General features: G+C 43.2%; 1 protein-coding gene across 1 annotated transcript in view; it reads right to left on the reverse strand.

The window, feature by feature from the left end:
* Window positions 1-6073, reverse strand: part of LOC111970250 (tribbles homolog 2) — a 10228-nt gene extending 4155 nt beyond the window's left edge. The window contains exons 1-2 of the mRNA XM_023996892.2: window positions 5276-6073; window positions 3770-4066 (exon numbers count right to left, since the gene is read on the reverse strand). Coding sequence (XP_023852660.1) covers window positions 3770-4066 — 297 coding nt within the window. The 5' untranslated portion in view covers window positions 5276-6073. The remainder of the gene's footprint in view (window positions 1-3769; window positions 4067-5275) is intronic.
* Between the last annotated feature and the right edge of the window lie 4863 nt (window positions 6074-10936).

Here is a 10936-nt window from a genome sequence, read left to right on the forward strand (position 1 = left end):
AATACATATTATTACAGGAAATTAACTGTAAAACTGCTCCATTTTCCCCTCAGCCTCATGGCAAAATGTGTAGAATATTATTAGATTAGCTATACAATTACATATGTTTCTGTATGTTGGCTGTGACACCCCCTCAAAAAAACTTTTACATAGATATATGGTGCATTCGATAAGTATTCAGACCCCTTGACTTTTTCCACATTTTGTTACGTTATAGCCTTATTCTAAAARTGATTATATTGGTTTTTCCCCCTCATCAATTACACACAATACTCCATAATGACAAAGCAAAAACAGGTTTAGACATTTTGCAAATGTATTTAAAATATAAAACTGAATTCACATTTACATAAGTATTCAGACACTTTACTGAGTACTTTGTTGAAGCACCTTTGGCAGTGATTGCAGCCTCGAGTCTTCTTGGGTATGGTGCTATAAGCTTGGCACACCTGTATTTGGGGAGTTTCTCCCATTCTTCTCTGCAGATCCTCTCAAGCTGTCAGGTTGGATGGGGAGCGTTGCTGCACAGCTATTTTCAAGTCTCTCCAGAGATGTTTGATCGGGTTCAAGTCCGGGCTCTGGCTGGGCCACTCAAGGACATTCAGAGTCTTGTCCTGAAGCCACTCCTGCCTTGTCTTGGCTGTGTGGTTAGGGTCATTGTACTGTTTGAAGGTGAACCCTCGCCCCAGTCTGAGGTCCTGGAGCAGGTTTTCATCAAGGATCTCTCTGTACTTTGCGATGTTCATCTTACCCTCGATCCTGACTAGTCTCCCAGTCCCTGCCGCTGAAAAACATCCCCACAGCATGATGCTGCCACCACCATGCTTCACCGTAGGGATGTTGCCAGGTTATCTCCAGATTTGACACTTGGCATTCAGGCCAGAGTTCCATCTTGGTTTTATCAGACCAGAGAATCGTGCCTCTTGGCAAACTCCAAGAGGGCTGTCATGTGCCTTTTACTGAGGAGTGGCTACCATAAAAGGCCTGATTGGTGGAGTGCTGCAGAGATGGTTGTCCTTCTGGAAGGTTCTCCCATCTCCCATTCCAAAATCATGGCCATTAATATGGAGTTGGTCCCCCTTTTGCTGCTATAACAGCATCCATTATTTCCACTAGATGTTGGAACATTGCTGCATGGACTTGCTTCCATTCAGCCACAAGAGCATTAGTGAGGTTGGGCAGTGATGCTGGGTGATTAGGCCTGGCTCGCAGTCGGCATTCCAATTCATCCCAGGGATTCAATAGGGTTGAGGTCAGGGCTCTGTGCAGGCCGGTTAAGTTCTTCCACAAACCATTTCTGTATGGACCTTGCTTTGTGCACGGGGGGTTTGTCATGCTGAAACAGGAAAGGGCCTTCCCCAAACTGTTGCCACAAAGTTGGAAGCACAGAATTTAGTAGGTCATTGTATGCTGTACCGTTAAGATTTCCCTTCACTGGAGCTAAGGGGCCTAGCCCAAATTATGAAAAACAGCCCCAGACCATTATTCCGCCTCCTCCAAACTATATAGTGTTCTCCTGGTATCCGCCAAACCCAGATTTCTCAGTCGGACTGACAGATGGTAAAGCGTGATTCATCACTCCAGAGAATGCATTTCCACTGCTCCAGAGTCCAATAGCGGTGACCTTTAGACCACTCCAGCTGACGCTTGGCATTGCACATGGTGATCTTAGGCTTGTGTGCCGCTGCTTGGCCATGGGAAATTATTTTATGACACTCCTGACAAACAGTTCTTGTGCTGATGTAGCTTCCAGAGGCAGTTTGGAAAATCAGTAGTGAGTGTTGCAACCAAGGACAGACAATATTTATTTTAAAAATATATTTTACACGCTACATGCTTCAGCATTCCCGTTCTGTGAGCTTGTGTGGTCTTCCACTTTGCGGTTGCTCCTAGACATGTCCACTTCACAATAACAGCACTTACAGTTGACCGGGCAGCTCTAGCAGAGTAGAAATTTGCCGAACTGACTTGTTGGAAAGGTGGCATGCTATGACGGTGCCACGTTGAAAGTCACTGAGCTCTTCAGTAGGGGCCATTCTACTGCCAATGTTTGTCTATGGAGATTGCATGGCTGTGTGATTGATTTTATACACTTGTCAGCAACGGTTTGTGGCTGAAATAGCCGAATCCTTTAATTTTAAGGCATGTCGACAGTGTAGACACTGAACAAAAATATATAAATGGAACAATTTCAATTATTTTACTGAGTTACAGTTCATATAAGGAAATAAATGAATTAGGCCCTAATCTATGGATTTCACATGACTGGGCAGGGGCGCAACCATGGGTGGGCCTGGGAGGGCATAGGCCAACCCACTTGGGAGCCAGGCCCACCAACTAGGGAGCCAGGCCCACCAACTAGGGAGCCAGGCCCAGCCAATCAGAATTAGTTTTCCCCCACAAAAGGGCTCTATTACAGACATAAATACTCCTCGGTTTCATCAGCTGTCCGGGTGGCAGGTCTCAGACGATCCCGCAGGTCAAGAAGCCGGATGTGGAGGTCCTGGGCTGGCGTGGTTACATGCGGTCTGCGGTTGTGAGGCCGGTTGAACCTACTGCCAAATTCTCCCAAAAGACGTGGGAGGCGGCTTATGGTAGAGAAATTAACATTTAACTTCTCTCCCAACAGCTCTGGTGGACATTCCTGCAGTCAGCATCCCTCAAAACTTGAGACATCTGTGGAATCGTGTTGTCTGACAAAACTGCACATTTTAGAGTGGCCTTTTATAGTCCCCAGTACAAGGTGAACCTGTAATGATCATGCTGTTTAACCAGCTTCTTGATATACCACACCTGTCAGGTGGATGGATTATCTTGGCAAAGGCGAAATGCTCACTAACAGATGTAAACAAATTTGTGCACAACATTTTAGAGAAAGAGGCTTTTTGTGCATATGGAACATTTCTGGGATCTTTAATTCAGCTTATGAAACACTTTACATATTGTGTTTTTATTTTTTTGTTCAGAGCACACCACACACACACCACACACAACACACACACACACACACACACACACACACACACACACACACACACACACACACACACACACACACACACACACACACACACACCACACAACAGCACACACACACACACACACACACACAGTACAAAACATTAGGAACACCTTCCTAATATATAGTTGCACCACCTTTGCCCTCAAAACAGCATCACTTTGTTGGGGCATGGACTCTACAAGGGATCGAAAGCATTACACAGGGATGCTGGCCTACAGTTGTGTCAATTGGCTGGATGTCATTTGGGTGGTGGGCCATTCTTTATACACATGGGAAACTACACAATCCATGTCTCTATTGTCTCAAGGTTTAAAAATCTTTCTTTAACCTGTCTCCTCCACTTCAAATACACTGATTGAAGTGGATTTAACAGGTAACATTAGTAAGATATCATAGCTTTTACCTGGTCAGGCTGTCATGGAAAGAGTTCCTCTTTGTTTTTTACACTCAGTGCATACTGGGGGCCCTTGCAGGAGCCCCGTGAAACTGCAGTACACCACTATTTTGTTATATTTAACCTTTAACTAGGCAAGTCAGTTAACAAATTCTTATTTACAATGACGGCCTACCACAGCCAAACCCGGACAACGCTGGGCCAATTATGCGCTGCCCTATGGGACTCCCAATCACGGCCAGATGTGATACAGCCTGGATTTCGAACCAGGGACTATACTCAACTATGGCAGTGCCTTAGACCACTGCGCCACTCGGGAGCCATACTGTGATGGGGCAGGCTATAATACATACCTTGCAGGTGTACTCCTGCTCCGTAACCCTGTGGAAGGCCCTGTAGGTCTCTGTCCCCTCTGTGGGTTCTAGCAGGACGTAGGGCCCAATGCAGGACACACAGTGCTGGTCGGAGTCTGGGCTGTGGCTCAGGGGCCTCAGGCAGGGGGCCAGGCCAGGGGACGAGGGTGGAAGGCTCAGCCGGGGWCGCTTGCATTTCAGCGCTTCCGTGTCATCCTGCGGGTCGTCCAGCTCCAGCCGCTTCAGCCGCAGGGGACGAGTAGGTGCCGCGGCGGGCGAGGAGATGTTCACACTCATCTGAAAGTCACATAAGTTGTTTTAGTAGGTTTCATTGAGCTATGCCTAGGATGTGACTAAACCACAGATTGGATACACTGAAAATGCATGTTACATAAAGACAACATTTCAAATGCATAGTGACAGAACTAGCTGGAAGAACTTGGTGTCTGCAAATCCCCTTTTAGTGCGCACACACACACACACACACACACACACACACACACACACACACACACACACACACACACACACAACACACACACACACACACACACACACACACAACACACCACACAGCCACAGATGCATTGTGAAAGGGAAACTTGAATAGCAGACATGTGAATCATATCCACCATTAAACAGTGCCAAATAATAGGTTAAAAAGAACTTGGATGACGCCATGGAGTCTCAACTGATGAGCAGTGTTGCCTGTAATAGGCTATGCATTACTCAAATTACTGTCTGTCTCTTTCGAAATGTGGCTGTGACTCAGTGAGTCATTCACAGCCACCCAAATAAGATCATGGGCAAACGTCATGAAAGTGACGTCAGGTTCCATTAGATTACTCTAATGCCGCGTTCAAAACAACTGGGAACGCGGAAATATCTGACTTCCGAGCGTTCAAGACAACTGGGAACTCGAAAATAACGACCTCGCGACAGGGAAAATCTTTTGAATATTCATCCAACTCGGAATTCCAAGTCGGAATCTGGGGCATCTTTCTAGAGCACCGACTTTCTGAAGATCAGAGGTCTTGAGTTGACCTAGTTTTTTCCGAGTTCAGTTGTTTTGAAAGCACCAAATAACGCCAGAAGTTCAGGTAAAAAAAATATGATAAATTGCCATTATAACCATGATAAATTGGCATTAAAAACACGAGAGGTCACATGTGGGGTCATGTTATTAGCCAAAATAAATATTTGTTGAACCGGGTGAAAATGGTCAGAACAGTGCGCCATTCCGAGAAACAGTGTGCGGGAGGGGAATACAATGTTGCGATAGACATACTCCGGCTGCGAGGAGTGGTAGGTCGTGACTCGTAGGAAGAGTTGCACCATCACTTTCTAAAGTTTAACCTTGTTGTTTCACAACATAGGCCTGCCTACACGTTAAAAATCAATGAATTCTCAATACGAGTCGGGACTACAAGCAACCCCTTCAACTGTAACCTAATGATAAAAACATGGATACTTTGAGGTTGGGCGAAAAATATGAACAACTGTTACCTTGGCTGTGGAAGACAAAGGGGTCCGCTCTTCAAAACAGAACAATGGTATGGTAACTCCAGCTTCGTGTGTAGTGCTTTGCTTGTCAAGAAACACGAAATGTGCAGTAAGCTCAGCAAAAACACACGTGGTGTAGAGGAAACCAGAGGTTGGAGAGCTTCAGACAAAAGTTATTCTTCCTTTATAAAATAAATAGCCTAGTGGTTCAAGGGAGTCTTTAACTTAAACAGTTACAAATGAACTATGTATGCATAATAGTTCAAATTAGTTTTCGTTGGTTCTTGCTCAGGATGTCTGTTCACTTAGCCAAAGCAGAATATGTATGGAAGTCATTGACACATTTAACAGGTTATTTCGCTTTGAAGTGTGGCAGCAACACCGCCTGTGTTGTTGGTACAGATGCTTTTGTCCTTATTCCCGCTGTGTGGCAGCGACTTGTGTATCGAACGTTTTTCCTTGCGATGACAGGTTTTCTAAATCGGAGGTTATTAGAAAACCTTAGAAACTTTTTATAAACAGAGAAAACACAAACCTTTAAAGTTGTTTAAAGGCTCTTGCACAATAATGTAAAAAAAAAGACCATACTCGTCCAAAGTATGGAACCTTGTATAATAAATAATTATTGGTCATAGGGAAGAGTAGGCTACACGTTCCCTTATTTGGTCACTTGCGAAGTAATCCTTTAATGTGTCAATTGAGTCCCTAAAAAGTAGATTTCTAATCAGACGTGCCCCCACCGACTGCCCGTCTGATTGAGAATAGACCCGAGAGCGCAGTGGCTTCAAATATCCTTTCTGTTACAGCAGTGAAGTTGATAATGCGCAACTGAGCATGATTGCAACATCGTAGCTCCACCCCCTGGTTTGACGACATCGGCGGGTGAACCTCGCAATAGTCACTCGTGCAGTTTACACATGGAACAAAATAATCGTACAACAAGGTGTGTTGCATGTCATTGGCTATATAGTAATTCTGTGACAACATCCAAATTTCCTCAGACCACACGTTTTCTAAACAATTGTGTCCACATGCCAGAGTTGGTACATGTAATTTAATTTGTCCAAAAGGACATTGGGAATGTTATTTAATAACAGAAAACATGTCACTATAAACCCAACTATATGTTGGACAGGGTTTGCCACACCCCTCCCATGACTCAATAGCAGTAATGGTATTGCAACATTTCTCACAATGCATGCTCTCTGGATGCCATGCAAATGGTTTGGGTTATTATGGGTTATAAAATGTCTGTTTGATGTTGCAACCATGGAAAAGGAGAGAAATGGATTTGAAAATTAGAAGAGCATTATCGTTAGCTATCTATGTTCAACACATTGCAAGTATCAGGAAAAGATTGCCTAACATTGATGACAAAGCTCCAAAAGGATGGAAATTAAGTGGGCAAGGCCTTTTGTCCAACTATTGATATAACTTCCCCCGGTATGCATCACTTACACACACACATGCATGCATGTGTCACTAACACACACACAGAGGAGCATTTCACATTATTCATGTCAATGTTCATTAGTTCTGCACAGACAGCTTTTAATGGCCTGAGCTTGTGCTTGAATTGCACATGTGAAAAATAATTGATAAATGATCCCTTCAAAGTCATGTCTTTGTGTGACCAAAGAGAGGATGTACTGCTTCAGTACTGGTGTGGAGTCAGATGGTGTGAGTGTTGGTGTGTGTGCGTATGTGTGTAAGTGTGTGTAAGCGTGTGGGTGAGGGCAGCTTCCTGTGCCTGTGCCATGGTGACTTCTAGACAGCCCTATGAGTGGGAGTCAGAGATCATTTTTGCCTTAAAATGGAAACATTTCAGCCACACACACAGTGCTGCATTACTGCTAGAGACATTGCCTGAGGCTACAGCCGTGAAATTGTCAGTCTTCGCAATGTAACTTGACAGCACTAAATATCCCTAAATATTCTCTGGGAGCATTTCTCCCCCTGCCTGCCTGCTGCCTCAATCCCTACATTAACTCTGTCCTCTGAGAGTCACAGTTTGATGTTGAATGAATCACCCTCTGTATCAACACTGACATGGAAGGATTATGAAACACCATAATTTGTGTTGGGAACATAGCAGTCTGTGAATAGTGCAATGATAAACCAAAAACTGTCTTATTCCAATAAATAGCCATTTGTGAATAGTGCAGTGGCGTGGCCTGATGTTGGAGTCATGTAGACATGGCTGTCTTGGTAACCTATGATACAAAATGTCATGGCGACTGGAGGCAATGGGGCTCCCTGTCAAGTGGGTATTCGCTCCAGCCATGTCTTTTCAAGAGATTGCTATCATAACTGATAGGGGGCCACCACTACTGGGTTTGGAGGTCACTTGCTGTCCATCCATGTCAGTCGCATACGTGAGGGGGCTAGCTCAGAATTAGCCTAGTTTACAAAGAGGCTATAGCTTATATGTCTGTGGGTAATTGGATTAGCAGTGCTTCTAGGGGTTTCCGTGGCTCCTTTGGAGTTTGGCCCTTCAACTATCAGACCACAGAGAGCAGTACAGTGAAGTTCCTGGCATTCACAACAGACAGACGCTTCCAGAAATCAGGTCTGTTCCCACTACTGTAATCGGGATTCAGTCAGTGGAAAGAAAAGGGCAAGTTTGGGGTATTTCATCATCACACAGCTTTTGTGGTGGATGGTTCTCTGTTAGGGAAAACATCGGCAGGACTTCTTAACTGCGGCCAGGAAAATAAATAACAGCAGAGCCAACCATACTTGGCCTGGCCTCGCTCTGGCATGGCCAGAGCATTGCAGGAGATTACGAAAGCAGAAATTCCATTGTAGCGACAGGTCCTTTTTGCATAAACAAGTTAGACAGTGGTGTTCTTCTCAGGCAGGCGGTACCTGCTGCTCTGACTGTGCTCCTGTTTTCAGGCAACCCAAGGACAGTTGACAAAGCTTCTACTTTAGTTATAGCCCATTTATCTTAAAGACAATTCAATAGATTGACAGACAGATTAAAAAAAACAGAAAGCGCCAAAGAAAAAAGAAAAAACTAATTTAAATAAACAGAACAGTTCGAATAAAGCTTCATACTTTGATTCACTTATTCACTTAACCCGAAGATGCCATCTGGTTTGCTCTTTTATTAATCATGTTAAAGATTTGTCCCTTGAAGTAGGAGCAACAAAGTACCTGTCACCTTCCTCTAGCCTTTCAATGAAGAGGAGATTCAATTAGCTGGGTTCTGTTAATATATGCCTCATATATGCCTCTTTCTAGATTGAATTATAATTAAGCAATAGGGCCTGAGGAGGTGTGGTATATGTCTAATATACCACGGCTAAGAGCTGTTCTTATGGACACAGCCCTTAGCCGTGGTATATTGGCCATATATCACAACACCCCGAGGTGCCTAATTGTTATTATAAACTGGCTACCAACGTAATTATAGCAGAAAAAATACATGTTTTGTCATACCCATGGTATACGATCTGATATACCATGGCCGTCAGCCAATCGGCATTCAGGACTCGAACCACTCAGTTTATAASAGGCTACACTCTGCTGCTGCTGTCCCTTATGGTCTTTCCTGAGGCCGCACCCCACCTCTCTGAGTGATCTCTGTGATTTCTTCATTCAGGCCTTTTTTGTATTGGGACCCATTCAGCCCTGTTGACTGTAACTACCCGTGCTTTAACTTCTTATGGCTGGGGGCAGTATTGAGTAGCTTGGATGAATATGGTGCCCAGAGGTGCCCAGAGTAAACTGCCTGCTACTCAGTCCCAGAAGCTAAGATATGCATATTATTAGTATATTTGGATAGAAAACACTGAAGTTTCTAAAACTGTTTGAATGATGTCTGTGAGTATAACAGAACTCATATGGCAGGCAAAAACCTGAGAAAAAATCCAACCAGGAAGTGGGAAATCTGAGGTTTGTAGGTTTTCAACTCATTGCCTATCGAAGATACAGTGGGATATTGGTCATATTGCACTTCCTAAGGCTTCCACTAGATGTCAACAGTCTTTAGAACCTTGTTTGATGCTTCTACTGGGAAGTGGGGGCGAATGAGAGGGGAATGAGTCAGAGATCTGGCAGAGAGCCACGAGGTGACCATACGCGTTCACGTGAGAGTTAGCTTGAGTTCCTTTGCATTTCTATAGACAAAGGAATTCTCCGGTTGGAACATTATTGAAGATTTATGATAAAAACATCCTAAAGATTGATTCTGTACATCGTTTGACATGTTTCTACGGACTGTAACGGAACCTTTTGACTTTTCGTCTGCTCGCGCGAACTAAAAAGGAGGTATTTGGACATAAATMATGAACTATCATCAAAGGTAAGTGAATATTAATAATGCTATTTCTGACTTCTGTTGACTACACAACATGGCGGATATCTGTTTGCCTTGTTTGGGTCTCTGAGCGCTGTACTCAGATTATTGCATGGTGTGCTTTTTTGGTAAAGCTTTTTTGAAATCTGACACAGCAGTTGCATTAAGGAGAAGTTTATCTAAAGTTCCATGTATAACACTTGTATTTTCATCAACATTTATGATGAGTATTTCAATAAATTGTTGTGGCTCTCTGTTTTTGGAACTACTGAACATAATGCGCCAATGTATACTGAGATTTTTTTTATATAAATATGAACTTTATCGAACAAAACATACATGTATTGTGTAACATGAAGTCCTATGAGTGTCATCTGATGAAGATCATCAAAGGTTAGTGATACATTTTATCTCTATTTCTGCTTTTTGTGACTCCTCTCTTTGGCTGGAAATATGGCTGTGTTTTTCTGTGACTTGGCGCTGACCTAACATAATCGTTTGGTGTGCTTTCGTCGTAAAGCCTATTTGAAATCGGACACTGTGGTGGGATTAACAAGAAGTGTATCTTTCAAATGGTGGAAAATACTTGTATGTTTGAGGAATTTTAATTATGAGATTTCTGTTGTTTGAATTTGGCGCCCTGCACTTTCACTAGTTGTTGTCATATCAATCCCGTTAGCGGGATCTCAGCCATAAGAAGTTTTAACAGACCTCCACCTCATTCGACACTGAGATCTAATGAGCTGGGAAAGATGGCACCGACAGACATGGCAGCTCAGCTTCTAGCTCCAAAGCAACTTTGCAATATTTTAGATTTTTTTGTGTGTTATTTCTTACAATATTAGCCCAGAACGTTTTTTGTGTTATTACAGCCGGAAATAACTTTTGGATATCAGAGTGGTGGAACTCACCAGCATTACGAACAGGAATACGACTTTCGCGAATTCGATCCTTTGTTCGCACCACCCCAGGGCAATTGAACTTATCACAGAGGCTGCTCCAAGACGCTACCACAAGCATTTTGCTACACCCACAATAACATCTGCTAAAATAATGCCCCTTTAATAATGTTTACACATCTTACATTACTCATATCATATATGTGCTATTTTATACCATCTATTGCACCTTGCCGATCGGCCATCACTCATCCATATATTTAAATGTACATATTCTCATTCACCCCTTTAGATTTGTGTGTATTAGGTAGTTGTTGGGAATTGTTAGATTACCTATTAGATATTACTGCACTGTCAGAACTAGAAGCACAAGCATTTCGCTACACTCGCATTAACATCTGCTAACCATGTGTATGTGACCAATAAAATTTGATTTGCTTTGAGATCTAATCTCTTTACAGA

This window comes from Salvelinus sp. IW2-2015, linkage group LG11 (assembly GCF_002910315.2).
Source record: "Salvelinus sp. IW2-2015 linkage group LG11, ASM291031v2, whole genome shotgun sequence".
NCBI classification, from domain to species: domain Eukaryota; kingdom Metazoa; phylum Chordata; class Actinopteri; order Salmoniformes; family Salmonidae; genus Salvelinus; species Salvelinus sp. IW2-2015.